Source organism: Schistocerca piceifrons, chromosome 3 (assembly GCF_021461385.2).
Source record: "Schistocerca piceifrons isolate TAMUIC-IGC-003096 chromosome 3, iqSchPice1.1, whole genome shotgun sequence".
Lineage (NCBI taxonomy): Eukaryota > Metazoa > Arthropoda > Insecta > Orthoptera > Acrididae > Schistocerca > Schistocerca piceifrons.
The window spans coordinates 757,412,455-757,427,608 of NC_060140.1; the positions used below are offsets into that span (position 1 = coordinate 757,412,455).

Below are 15,154 nucleotides of genomic sequence, written 5' to 3' on the forward strand. Positions count from 1 at the left end.
GCTCAGGGAATCGCTACAGATCACGAAGGTATCACCTGAGCAGGCGCGGATATACTCTAGGATACGAAAGATGGCGACCAGCTCAGCAGTGTAAATGCTGCAGCCAGCCGGCAATGAACGTTGTTCGGAATGGTCCCCTAGAGTTAGCGCATAACCGACTCGACCAGCAACCATTGAGCAGTCAGTGTGAACAATGCCAGAGACCTGATATGTTGCGAGGATGGAAAGAAAGCGGCAGCGGAAGGCCTCCGGAGGGACTGGGTCCTTCGGGCCCTGTGCCAATTCCAGCTGAAGGCGAGGGCGAGGCACACACCACGGGGGTGTACGCAGAGGTGCCCGGAAAGGAGGCGGAAGAGGTAAAGCCCCAAGCCTGGAGAGAAGCTCTCTGACGCGGACCGTGATCGTATGTCCAGCCCTGGGCCGATTTTCCGGAAGATGGATGTGCGACTGTGGGAATAGTAGCCGATAGTTAGGACGCCCGGGCAAGCTGAAAACATGGGCAGTATAAGCGGCCAGCAAATGTTGGCGCCGTAACCGCAGTGGAGGGACACCTGCCTCCACAAGGATGCTGTCCACAGGGCTGGCCCGGAAGGCACCAGTGGAAAGGCGTATCCCACTGTGGAGGATAGGGTCCAGCACCCGCAACGGAGATGGGGATGCTGAGCCATAAGCCAGGCTCCCATAATCCAGGCGGGACTGGATTAACGCCTGGTAGAGCCGCAACAGGGTAGATCGGTCGGCGCCCCAGCGGGTGTGGCTCAAGCATCACAGAGCATTTAGATGCTGCCAACACATCTGTTTAAGCTGCCGAATATGAGGCAGCCAAGTCAACCGGGCATCAAAAACCACACCCAAAAACCTGTGTGTCTCCACCACAGCAAGAAGTTTGTCATCAAGATAAAGCTGTGGTTCCGGGTGAACAGTGCGCCGCCGGCAGAAATGCATAACGCAGGTCTTGGCCACCAAAAACGGGAACCCAGGAGCTACAGCCCAAGACTGCGCCTTACAGATAGCACCCTGTAGCTGACGTTCAGCAGCTGCAATGCCAATAGAGCTGTAGTAAAGGCAGAAGTCGTCAGCATACAGGGAAGCGGAGACAGAATTTCCTACCGCTGCAGCGAACCCGTTTATTGCAATTAAGTGGATTGGATTGTTTTTGGGAGAAGAGACCAAACAGCGAGGTCATCAGTCTCATTGGATTAGGGATGGATGGGGAAGGAAGTCGGCCGTGCCCTTTCGAAGGGACCATCCCAGCATTTGCCTGGAGCGATTTAGGGAAATCACAGAAAACCTAAATCAGGATGGCCGGACGCGGGATTGAACCGTCGTTCTCCCGAATGCGAGTCTATTGCAATCAAAAACAGGCAGACACTGAGGACAGATCCCTGTGGTACCCCGTTCTCCTGGACTCGGGAGGAACTATGGGATGCCACGACTTGCACACGGCAGGTATGATATGACAGAAAATTTCGGATAAAGATCGGCAGAGGGCCCCAAAGTCCCCATCCATGAAGCGTACAAAGGATGTGATGACGCCATGTCGTATCGTACGCCTTCCGCATGTCGAAAAAGACAGCGACCAGGTGCTGATGGCAGGCAAAAGCAGTACGGATGGCCGACTCCAGGCTCACCAGATTGTCGGCGATGGAGCGGCCTTTACGGAACCCACCCTGAGATGGAGCCAGAAGGCCCCGAGACTCCAGTACCCAGTTCAACTGCTGGCTCACCATCCGTTCAAGCAACTTGCAAAGAACGTTGGTGAGGCTAATGGGATGGTAGCTGTCCACCTCCAAAGGGTTCTTGCCTGGTTTCAGAATGGGGATAACAATACTTTCCCGCCATTGCGACGGAAACTCACCCTCGACCCAAATACGATTGTAAAGGTCGAGGAGCTGTCGCTGGCAGTCCACTGAAAGGCGTTTCAGCATCTGACAGTGGATGCCATCTGGCCCAGGAGAGAAATCAGGGCAAGCGGCTAAGGCACTGCGAAATTCCCACTCACTGATTGGGACATTGTATGATTCTGGATGGTGGGTGCGAAGCGAAAGGTTCCGACATTTCATCCGCTCTTTAATGGAGCGGAAGGCCAGGGGGTAATTCGCAGAAGTGGAACTCATAGCAAAATGCTCTGCCAAGCTGTTTGCAATGACGTCGGAGTCAGTACAAACTGCTCCATTCAGTGAGAGTGCAGGGACACTGACAGGGGTTCGATAGCCATAGAGGAGTCGAATCTTGGCCCAGACCTGCGATGGAGAGACATGGAGACAAATGGTGGACACATACCACTCCCAGCACTCCCGCTTGCCTTGGCGGATAAGGAGGCAGGCTCGCACACGCAGCCGTTTGAAGGCGGTAAGGTGGTCTATGGAGGGATGTCACTTGTGACGCTGGAGCACCCGCCAGCAATCTTTAATCGCGTCGGCGATCTCAGGCGACCACCAAGGCACAGTCCGCCGCCGAGGGGACCCAGAAAAACAGGGAATGGCAGATTCGGCGGCAGTAACGATGCCGGTGGTGACCGATTGAACCACCGCATCAATGTCATCATTAGAGAGAGGCTCAATAGCGGCAGTGGAGGAGAGCAAGTCCCAGTCAGCCTTATTCATAGCCCATCTGCTAGGGCGCCCAGAAGAGTGTCGCTGTGGCAGTGACAGAAAGATCGGAAAGTGGTCACTACCACACAGGTCGTCATGCATTCTCCATTGGACAGACGGTAAGAGGCTAGGGCTGCAGATCGAAAGGTCGATGGTGGAGTACGTGCCATGCACCCTGCTGAAGTGTGTGGAGGAACCATCGTTTAAAAGCGAAAGATCGAGCTGTGCCAAGAAATGCTCAATGGTGGCGCCTCGACCTGTCGCCACCAACCCACCCCACAGAGGGTTATGGGCATTGAAGTTGCCCAGTAACAAGAAAGGTGGCGGCAATTGGGCTAGCAGCGCAGCCAGGTCATGCTGCGCGACATCACCATCCGGTGGAAGGTAAAGACTGCAGACGGTAACAGCCTGTGGCGTCCACACCCGAACAGCGACAGCCTCTAAATGTGTTTGTAGAGGGACAGACTCGCTGTGAAGAGAGTTAAGGACATAGATGCAGACGTCACCACACACCCTTTCATAAGCTGCCCGGTTCTTATAATAACCCCGATAGCCATGGAGGGTAGGGATTCGCATTGCTGGAAACCAAGTTTCCTGAAGAGCAATACAGAAGAAAGGGTGAAGGCTGATAGGTTGTCGGAGCTCAGCTAGATGGTGGAAGAAACCGCTGCAGTTCCACTGGAGGATGGTATTGTCCATGACTGCGAAAGGCGTGATGGGACTTGGAGGGCAGATTACGCCGCTAGGTCACCTGCTACCTCCGATTGAGCACCTGTGCTAGTGCTATCCATGATGTCTGAGGGACTGGCGAGATCGAGGTCCTCAGCGGACGCCAGAATCTCCACCTCGTTCTCAGATGCAGAGCTGGAAGGTTGTGGTGGGGTGGCTGCCACCGCGAGTTCCTTGGGCTTACTGGGAGGGCTTCACCGATTCAATCTCCGGGATGGAGGAGGATCGTGAAGCCCTATGGCCAGCTGATTGTGGGCACTTACGCCTTTGTCGGTCGTCAGCCTTCCCGCTGATGGAAACCTGCGAAGGGAGGGACCCAAGGGACCCCTTGCGAGCGTGAGAAGCCGAAGAAACTGGACACTTCTCCGGCTTAGAAGCGGGGACGGACGTCCACGATGGGTGGGATGGTGTTGCTCCTGAGATAGATGGCGCTGGAGCAACCCGGTGGGTAGAGCCCCCCACTGGCGAGGGGGCAGGAGGAGTTGTACTACTTTTCGATCCGGCCGGAATTCGAGAAACTGATGGGGCTAGCCCAGGTGTTGTAGCAGCGGCGTAGGAAGATGTCATTCTCACAGGATGGAGTTGGTCGTATTTCCTTTTGGCCTCAGTATAGGTCAGTCGGTCCAGGGTCTTGTATTCCATGATTTTACGCTCTTTCTGGAAGATTCGGCAGTCTGGCAAGCAAGGTGAATGATGCTCCCGGCAGTTGACACAGATGGGAGGCGGGGCACATGGAGTATTGGGATGTGATGGGCGTCCGCAATCGCGACATGTGAGGCTGGAAGTGCAGCGGGAAGACATATGGCCAAACTTCCAGCACTTAAAGCACCTTATCGGGGGAGGGATATAGGGCTTGACGTCACATCGGCAGGCAATCACCTTGACCTTTTCCGGTAATGTATCCCCCTCAAAGGCCAAGATGAAGGCACCGGTAGCAATCTGATTGTCCTTTGGACCACGATGAACGCGCCGGACGAAATGTACACCTTGGCGCTCTAAATTGGCGCGCAGCTCGTCATCAGACTGCAAAAAAAGATCCCTGTGGTAAATAACTCCCTGGACTATATTTAAACTTTTATGGGGTGTGATCGTAACGGTAACATCCCCCAACTTGTCACAAGCAAGTAATCGTCGTGACTGGGCAGAGGATGCCGTTTGTATCAGGACTGACCCAGAGCGCATTTTAGACAAGCCCTCCACCTCCCCAAACTTGTCCTCTAAATGCTCGACGAAGAACTGAGGCTTTGTGGAGAGAAAAGACTCCCCATCAGCTCCCGTACAAACTAAGAATCAGTGCGAATAACTGCTACTACCATCCTGAGACTTACGTTTCTCCCACGATGTGGCCAGGTAGGGGAACGTTTTCGGATCGTATTTCTGAGCATTAAATTGAGCCCGAGAACGCTTAGAGACTGTTGGTGGCTGGCCACCAGCGGGAGACGACGTACCACGCTTCATTGCGGGTCATCTGCCCTGATGCCACCTACTCCGACCAAGGGCCCTCCCCACAGGTGCCACCCAGCCGCAGCAAGAGCTACCTGGCAGGATGGCCATTGCCGGGAGTCCCAATACCCCAGGAGGATAGGCATCTACTCCTTGGCATGCGTGGGGAGTTAATGGCGAAGGCACCAGTAGAGCGATCCCTGTGTTGTCAGGGGGCTACAACCAACAGGGTACATGGTGGCCCCACCACAACGGACTGGCTACCATGCTGGATGTTAGGTAACATGTGGCCCATGGTCGCCGTCAGTGCAGAAAGAGGCACCGCACAGTGCAAGGTGTAATCTGCACGCAGAAACGGAGTGATGCCCAAGAGATGGAGAGTGGGTAGGACTGCAATTCAACGACGGATAAGCTGGTGAAAGGTCTGACGCAAGATGGACACTGTGCACCAAGTAAGGAGCCCTTCCCCAATCGGCTCGCTCTTCGGAAAATTTTGAGAGATGGAAGTCAAACCCAACAAGGGACCATCATATAAGGCCGAAAAGTTTGAGACTCCTTTTAGTCGCCTCTTACGACAGGCAGGAATACCGCGGGCCTATTCTAACCCCCGAACCTGCAGGGGGCACACCACCAAAATAATGAAGTCAGGTCACTAAACCAAAGTTGCAGAAACTATTTACTGCACTAAAAGCTTGGTGGACATTGAAAGCAGCTTCTGAATCCAGACACTCAATGGAAAGATATGATAAAATGACTGTAAAGACGTTCATTATTAAAGCAGTAGAACAACAATCTGACAGAATACTGTTCTTGCTTTTGAGTGATAAAGTCAGTGATAGTCACACAAGTGGCAACCTCTTAAACCATCATTAAGTAATGAAGTTTTGAAGATTGAAGTGAATGCTGTAAATAGGTCAATATATTTCTTGACTCTCAAAGCATCTGGGATTTTTCTACCGGTTCTATTTCTGACAGAGGAGAGCTGACCCGTACACTTGTTGGTAATTCTTTTTATTCCAATCAAGCATGTTCAAGATGTGTGAGTATAAGAATGGAAAAGGTAGGGAACCTACAGAATGCAGAAGAACACTAAGACAGTAGAGCAGATATTATGATCAAGTCAGAAAGCAAGTACTGTCACATACACATAAGAATAACTAAGAAAAGTGCTCAGTTATCTATTACCTTGTGTTTTAAATTCGTATAAGCTGTAGTTGACTTCTCTCTCTCTCTCTCTCTCTTTTTTTTTAAAAAAAAAAAAAAAAAGAAAAGAAAAACACCTTAACATGAACACCTTCAAATACGGGTCTGCTATTTGAATTCAGCAATTGTTATTTGACAGCGTTCTGCAATTCACCTCACAATATTTGTGAGATGAAAATTGTTGACCAGGTTAACCATTACAGAAGTTCTAGCTTGACGCAACCACTCTGATAAATGAAGTTCAGAAGTGCAGTATCGTCTTTTGTAGTGTTTTGCTAACTTTTAGTCTACAAATGTACAATGGGCCAGACTTTCTAAAGTTTGTCAGTCACTTTCCAGTATTGTGGTCATTTGTGTCCGTTGAAGTACAGTGGAATAAATGTGTCTCTGCAATTGTTCAAGTCAAATTAAAGAGGACTGTATTGAACTTCAACACAGATTGCTGTCACTGAGGCTGGTAAGGTGAATGGCATACAAAGGGAATGCTGGGAGGGGGTTGGAGGGGTGGGAGGAATGGTTCCCAGTGCCTGACATGCTACTTTTAGTGTTCAAGGAGTCATTGATCACTGGCCAGTAGACCTCCCGCATAACAGGATAGTAGCGTACTACCACTAGTGCAACTGGAGAGGCTGAATATCTAACTGCCTGTCTTTAACTTCAAAAAGCTATTACAATTAAAGAACCTCGTTGGTTATAGTAACTGAGAGGGTCCTTGACAATGTGTGACCAACATGTTTAACACTTTTAGTAATAGCACACAAGGACATGGGGATAGTGATGGGATCTTGGCTTAACGCATTAAGCTAGCAGAGTTTTCACTCTTTGTGCCAACAACTCAATGCTTCCACTATTCAACAAGTTGCATCCTTTACTCAAAAATTATTTACACCTTTTCAGATGCAACTGTCATAAGATTCTGTAGACAGTGGTTGAACATGATGAAAGCACAAGCAGACGACAAGATGTTGGATGTCTACACCTCATCACAGACATGGAGGTCGGAGACGTTTCTGCTTAGTACAATGCTTGTGCTTGTGCAAGTGCTTCAGAAGATACCATTCAGTACACACTGTTGAACATGGGGCTCCACAGCAGACAAACCCCATGTTTTCCCATGCTGACCAAATGACATCATCGATGATGATTGCAGTAGGAATGGGATCATAAAGAGTGGTCTGTCACTTGATCAGGTGAATCACATATCTTGTTACACCAGGTGGATGGCCATGCCTCATGTCCTGATACAGTGTCTGCAATGAAACGACAGCTCAAAACTTGTGTCACACAATGTTTGTGAGTGTGTGTGCGTGTGTGTGTCAGCGGGAGGGGGTTTAGTATATGCTATCGGTGACATTCACTGGACTTTCATGGGAGTTGTGGCAGTAATTGAAGGCAATAACTGCTTCACAACCTGTGCCATCCCTTCCCCAATGCCACTGTTTTTGAATTATGTGGATGCTTACGACAGTGGCATGTAAACAGGTGACCAACTTCAATTTCCAAGACGCTAATTCCTAGGTGAAAGGCCATAACAAACTGCCCTCTGTGGACTATGTGACCATTATTGCGTACCATCTACATCCCTTCGAGCTTGATGTCTTATTCAACACCAATGGCATCTTCCAGAAGGATAGCTTTTATTGTCTCAAGGCCAGAATGTGCAACAGTGGTTTTAGAAAAGTGAACTCACATTGATGTCTTGGCAACCAAATTTGTCTGATATTAACCCTATGGTAAACACAGAGATGCTCCTGGGCACCAGCTACACACCCACAAACTACCAGCCTTTAATTTAAAGAATTTGTATGACCTGTGCATAGACATCTGGTTTCACATACATAAAAAATTTTACCAAAGACTTGTGAAAATTCATGCTATACTGGGTACCAAAGTTCAAGGAAGGCAAGGGTAGGAGGTTGGTGAAGGAGGGGGAGGCAGAGGTGGAGGGGGAAGAGGAGGAGGGGGATGGAGGAGGAGGGGGGACGAGGGGGGACAGGGGCGGAGGGAGGGGGACAGGGGTGGAGGGAGGGGGACAAAGGTGGAGGGAGGGGGACAAGGGTGGAGGGAGGGAGAGGGGGTGGAGGGAGGGAGGAAGAAGGGAGGGAGGGAGGAAGGAGGGAGGGAGGAAGGAGGGAGGGAGGAAGAAGGGAGGGAGGGAGGAAGAAGGGAGGGAGGGAGGAAGAAGGGAGGGAGGGAGGAAGAAGGGAGGGAGGGAGGAAGAAGGGAGGGAGGGAGGAAGAAGGGAGAGAGGGAAAGGGGAGAGGGAGGGAAAGGGGGAGGGAGGGGGGAAAGGGGGAGAGAGGGGGGAAGGGGGAGGGAGGGGGGAAGGGGGAGGGAGGGGGAAGGGGGATGGGGGGGAGGGAGGGGGAGGGGGGAAGGGGGATGGGGAGGGAGGGAGGGGGAGGGGGAAAGAGAGGGAGGGGAGGGGGAGAGAGAGGGAGGGGAGGGGGAGAGAGGGAGGGGAGGGGAAGAGATGGGGAGGAGGGAGGGGAGGGGGTGAGAGGGGGGGAGGGGAGGGGGAGAGAGGGATGGGGGAGGGATGGGGGAGGGGAGGGGGAGAGAGGGATGGGCGAGGGGAGGGAGGAGGGGGGGAGGGGAGGGGGGAGGGGAGGGGGGAGGGGAGGGGGGAGGGGAGGGGGAGAGAGAGGGTTGGGAGGAAGGAGGGAGAGAGGGAGGGAGGGGAGAGAGAGAGGGAGGGGGGAGGGAGAGGGAGGGGTAGAGAGAGTACTCTTGTGCTTAGAGCTTACCCAGGACTGTTACTATATTCTCATCAACATCATCATCTTCCTCTTCCTCTTCTTCCTCTTCAACATCTTCCAGCTGCCCTGGTGGAATGGTTCTTGTAAGAGTCATGACAGTTTCACGTTCAGCGGGCTCATGCTGATGCAAAATGTCTTCCTGTTCTTCAGCTTCCTATGGATGAAAATTAAATGTTTCTCTAAGTATAAAAAAGTCGATGAAGTAAAATAAAGAGAAAAAAGATTATTTCAATTACTAATCAAAGAGTGTATAAAATGAATTATAATATTTACCTGAAATTCTTCTTCATAATCATATGCATCCTCATTATCCTCTTCTGCATAATCTGGTTCCACACCACACACATATGGTTGGTGTTCGTCTCCACTAGCATATTCAGCTTCACCATTTGGATGATGGTACTGGCTGTCTTCTTCCACATGCTGGTAGTGTGGATCACCAGCATGTTCCTGGTACTCAGAACTGTCAGCTGGGTCCTGATACTGACTATCGTCTCCTGGTGTGTGATATTCAGGGTCCTCCTCTCCCTGGTACTCTGGTGCACCAGTATCATTTGTATATAGTGGGTCATGATACTCTGGTTCATCTGTATCCTAGAGCAAAAATATTTCCCGTTCATATAGTGAGATCTTTCAACTCATATGATCCTAATGTGACATATGAATCGGCAGTTCACTTCAAATTCTATCCAACAAAATATTTCCCCCTTCCCAAAATCTTTCTAAGATCAAAGCCTTCAATTAAAATCTCAGAGATAAGCACTATTGTGAAGCACATTGGTACATGGTACCAAAATGTAATACGGGACTTCACTGAAACAGCTAACATCAATCCTGATTTGCAAAATGCAAATCCATTCACAATATGGAACTAGTTGGAAGAGTGTGTTAGATGCATCTAAAGCCCAAGGACTCAGTTACAGAAATAGGTATGCCAAGTCAGTAGCAACTAACTTTGAGGTTCCAAACTGAAAAAAGGATTGATGGCTCAATGATAAGAAATTATATTTTCATAGATAACCTTAAACCTAAAAACAAGCAAGAAACAGATGCATCTAAAGTAAGTGAACTTAAAAATAAAAGGAGATGAATAAATTATATGGGATTAAAACCAAGAACAAGCAAATAACAGAGGAGGTAGATGAAAATCAGGAGCTAACTTAAGAAAGAGATTGCAAGAGCGGAATGGTAGAGAGGAGTGGTGCTGATGGGTGGTGGTGGTGGTGGTGGTGGTGGTGGTGGTGGTGGTGGTGGTGGTGGTGGTAGCATTTGCCTCGATTTATTTAGAGAAACCACAGAAAATCTAAATCAGAGTGTCTGGGTGGGGATTAGAGCCTCTAGCCCACCACAAGATATAAGGCCAGACTGTTAAAAATAGCACAGCCTCTTCTATAAAAATGAAGAAAGATGGAACCAGAAGAGGAGCAGAAACTGAGAGAAAGGGCGGTGAATTTTACAACAATTAAAGGAAGAAGCCTGGAGGTAACAATTTTTTAAGATAGAACAAAATGACTGCCCATAACAAAAGAGTGAGAGTTTTGAGGAAGACTGTTTAATGCCACAAGAACATTTCTTGTTATGACGACTCAAGAGAACCGTCTCATAAAAATTGCATTTTCATTTGTGTGAAACATAGCAGTGCTTTAATGTCAGTACCTGCAGAACTCTGAGAAACGATAAACAAAGCCCAGCTAACAACCTGCCATATAGTGAAAGAATAAGGTGGTTAGAGGTGCCCAAGAATTGGAATGAGGTGGCTCAGCTTATGAACTTGTGATAGGGGTACAGGACATATGTAAGAAGTACATTAATGAAATTTAGAAGAAATATGATGAATGAATCTATTACACAAACAACACACACCAAACAACAGGTGCACAACAGAAGTGAATGAATTAACAGAGAAAGTTGAAGTTTACAACTGATTTTAACAATGTAAGCAATAAGATGATTTGTGTGGAGGTTCATATAGATACAGATTTGGCTTGAAAATAGAAATGTCACATCATAATGAACTGAAAATCAGATATAATGGTATCAATCAAGTTGTAGAATTGAGACTGTGATTTTTAAAAAGTATTGTATTTCCAACACCAATCATCATCTGACAAATTTCAAGTGGAATTAAGACACTTTCACTTTCTCAGAAAAAAATAATACAATACTGATGAAAATTAATGGATTGTGAGGCAAGTTTGACAAGTCCATCTGACTTTCTAGTACAGAATTCTTCTCTTGTTAGACAAACTTTGCTCCAAGCTTATTACCTCTGAGTTACTGTATCCTTGCTTAAAGCATCATATTATCCTGACAAAAACGATGTGGGTGCTTCCAGATTCTGAAGGCAGGATGTAACTTACATGACTCTCATTGTCGATTGGTCTTGCAAGGGAACGGTCAAATAAGACATGTCAAAACCTACCCCGAAATTTTTTACGCAGGAAGAAGACAATGAAAGAAATGCACTGCCAAAATTTTAACTGCTAAGAGGCACTGCAACTATGCTGAAGTAACACATTTTTGCCACGTGAAGAACAGCCTATAACAGCAGTTTGTAGAGCCCTGCCCGCCTAGCGCACGACTCGGCAAATGATCCACGCAGTGTCGTGTAGCAGAATTATCCAGATTTCACAGACACCAATTTTAAGCACCTAAAACCTGATTTACAATGGAGTGAATGGAAGTGAACACGTGTGAATGACCATTTGCAGAAAATTCACTACCATTCACTTGTATATGGGTAGAAACGTTTATACTAAGGGAAACACTGCCTGTGAATGCTGTATTATTAGTTTTTTGAGCTAATATTCGGCATACAGGATACAACTATATTTTGTTAAGAGCCACAATGTGAAATTTTGCTATTCAGTGACGATTACTTTGCAGGGCGAGTGCACTATTCTTGGCAGAATATGCAAAATGATGCAGGGAAGAAGAATTTCAGTTTCTCAATTTGTATGGAAGCATGACAAGCATGGAGATCGTGCACTTTACACAGAATTGCATTTCCACCTCTCCTTAGCACTGGTCACAATTTACCTAGTATGTCGACTGCCATTTTTCCCTGGCTTCTCGTTACCATTGAGAGGAAATTTATAAACAGAACACTAATTACCAATGTAGAGCAAAGAGGTGACACAGCTGGCATTTCCACTATCCTTGTAAGGTCTAACGATCATTCCCACTCGCAAAACAAAGATGTTCTAGTGGCAAAGCACTGCTTCATAATCCAGAGAGCGCGGAATCAAATCCTGTTCAGACCACAACTTTTTCATATGATTTTTAACCGAGCATTCTTATGTGGTTCGGATTCCATGTTAAAACTTCGTCTCCATTCTCCGATTAGAACTGGGGAAGATTTGGTACATGTAAGCAGCTGCAGTGCCATCCAGTTGAAAGAAATGCAAGAGGCCTACCGGGTGCACCAGACAGAATTCTCTTTTGCTCATGCTTGTTAGCTCATCTGCTCTAGTGAAAATCTGGCTTAAACTATAGAAACCTTTTTTTGAATCACTTCATGTCAACAGTTCAATTATTGTACATGAAATTCTAATAAAAGTGGCTAGCAGAGAAAATAAAATCACAGCAGTGTTTGATGTCACAGATGACTTCCATCAACCAGGACTTGTAATTTGTTGAAATGAATTGTGTCTTGCAGTACTACATTTTATAACAGTGCCTGTAGGCCATTCCTTATAATAATGAGCACTGTAAATTAGACTATCAGTGAAATAGTTCTTTGTTTATTCCCTGTAGTCATCACAAAAATGCGAAGTTCTACTGAATGACAAAAACAAACATTTTTCTTGCACCAGGCGCTCCGGAGAAAGGAAAAATTGATGCAGTCAGGCACTTTGCAGTAACCAGTAGTTTCATTTAGACAGAACTGGGATGGAGTCGGAAATGGTCCTGGCCATTGTTCTGCATACTGCACTGCATACCAGGCATACTTGATCAAATTCGTAAAGCGTGGCAAAGAAAACTGGTAATGCACAAATCACTGGAGCTTAAGAATACTGTTCTGCTGATAAACCTGAAATGAGAGAGATGTAGCAGAAATTATGTTGTCTGATAATTTCCTGAAAAATGCTTTCCACTGTAGAAAAAATTCTTTATCGAAAGGTTGAATCACACTAGTAGTTCCAGGTGGAATCCACATTATATCTATGGATTTTTGTCGTCTTCCACAAAAACAGAGGCATCATTATGTCCAGACCATGAATAGAACAAAAGCAATGAATTAATTCCTCAGCTGGAAGGAATACGTTTCGAACAAAATGCTGAAAATTATTCTTTCCCATTTTTCCAGATTTTGATACATCGAGTACAAGATTTTCGCAACTAAACAGTCTATTTTTTTATTTTTGGTCCTAATTTGCATTGCAGTTCTTGAAGACAGATATACAGCTGTGGAAACAGTACACCACTGAAACTTATCACTGGCATTATCATATACGAATTCACTCAGTCTTCTTTTCACACCGAAATGATAAAGTGTGGTGTGCATGCATTTCTTTCATGAAACCTGACTGATCAGCATTATAAACAGCAGCTGCATGGATAACAGCAAGTTTCGTCTTTACGTCAGCTATGAATTTCTCTATAGCACTGTCTATCACTGGCAGCTGCTCTACACGTTTACATCATGTTAACTTTGTAATTTTGTGACTTTCTATTCTGTACAATTTCTTGAACCTGTATAGCCAGGTCAGTGAAGTCTGAAAATTAGCAATGTTCATGTCGCATGCAATTCGGAAGGCCCAGTCTCATAGATCCCCAACGGTAATGGTGCATAGCCTCTCACGAGCAGTTCTAATTCTTTCATATAGGTCTTCATTCAGATGGTTTTGGGTTTCCATTGGGTGCACATTTCTTATTTCATGTAATTCACTATTCCATTTGTACAGTTCATGCTCCGATTTTACGAAACGAAAACACCTTTGCACACTGCTTAACTTCAAGCATTTTTTTCCTCCTCTGTTTAACCAATATTTCACTGCCTTTTCTTTGTTGCTGAAAGCTGGCTCTGAAGGTATTCTTCTTCAGAGCTGTTACTGGAGCAGTTGATGTCGTCCGAACCACAATTCATGGAATCATCACAGTTATTTCCTATTTCTTCTAATGTATCTACAGTTTCAAACGAAATGTCGATATCACTTGAAAGAATGTCAAGGAAATCAGCTAACAAATGACACACATGTACATCCACAAGAGCGGCAGGTCATTTCAGTTAGAAATCACGTTTTTCGTATGTTATCATTGCTAAATTGAGAATGTTAACTGGATTCCACATTACTGTGAAACTGGAAGAAAAGAAAAAAGGTACTATTAGCAGGCATGCCTTACGAAAGCAAAATAAATATTAATTCAGCTTTATCTGTATTGTCAATACTTAACAATACTGCAAAATTAACTTATGATTTGTAATGGATGTTACTTGAGTGGCTAATTCGAGAGAATAGTGACTGTGTACTGCAGTGTCAAAGAAACTATCAATGAATGGTAACCTGAAACATCCATTGCAAATTAAGATTGGGCTGTCCCGTGTTTCCTGTTTACAAACATACCACTGACCTCAGCTCTGTGTGCCTAGTTGTGCATGCACAGTTGCTACAGTGTCAGCAGGGGTATACATTTCTACCACCGCCTGGCACGCTACAAAGTTGGCAATTTTCAGCTTCTTCTTCTTTTTTTTTTAATACTTGCAGTGTCTCTCAGAAGCTAAAATTTTGACAGTGCATATATTTCGTTGTCTTCTTATTGTGTAAAAAATTTCAGGGTAGGTTTCAACATGTCTTATTGGACCATTTGCTTGTTAGTCTATGCTACTCTTTTTCCTTATGGTTTCTCCATTCCCTTTTACAGGTTTACTTCCATAGGATAAACATTCTGCATCGTCTCCCTTCTAACACCTAAACCCTTTTCCAGTATTTGATTTTCATTAGTGTAGGTTATTAATCATTTAATTTCATATTTTATTTCTAGCCTTTTATTATACTTTCCCTTAATAATAATATTGTGATGACACAATATTTCACTTGATTCCATCCAGTTTTAATTTATGCACTTTTTTGCCATTTCTGCCTATTTATTTCTTTTGAAATTAGTTCTCATCTCTGATACATCAGTTGTCAGCAGTAATTACAATTAGCAGCCTGGATTATTAATTATGGCTGAGAATCTATTATTACTTTCAAGTTATTTCCTACTCCTTGTGGCTCTACTGACAAATGTCTAAATTGTTCTTTTCTTGTTTAAAATCTCTGCATCATCTGTAATTCCAAGCATCTGCTTTGTCTGAAAGCTGAAGTTTTAACTGTGTTCTTAAACACGCATTGATCTATCAGACCTACAAAAATTGTTTCTGTTTTGGCTGCTGGTTATTAGAGGTTTTCCATCTATCAAACTATCATTGCTATTAATTAT

At 45.8% G+C, this 15,154-nt stretch overlaps 1 protein-coding gene across 1 annotated transcript in view; it reads right to left on the reverse strand.

Moving 5' to 3' along the window:
* The window catches only part of LOC124788324 (nucleoprotein TPR-like), a 393,071-nt gene that overhangs the window by 32,586 nt on the left and 345,331 nt on the right, over window positions 1–15,154 (reverse strand). The window contains exons 25-26 of the mRNA XM_047255562.1: window positions 9,002–9,322; window positions 8,717–8,882 (exon numbers count right to left, since the gene is read on the reverse strand). Coding sequence (XP_047111518.1) covers window positions 8,717–8,882; window positions 9,002–9,322 — 487 coding nt within the window. The remainder of the gene's footprint in view (window positions 1–8,716; window positions 8,883–9,001; window positions 9,323–15,154) is intronic.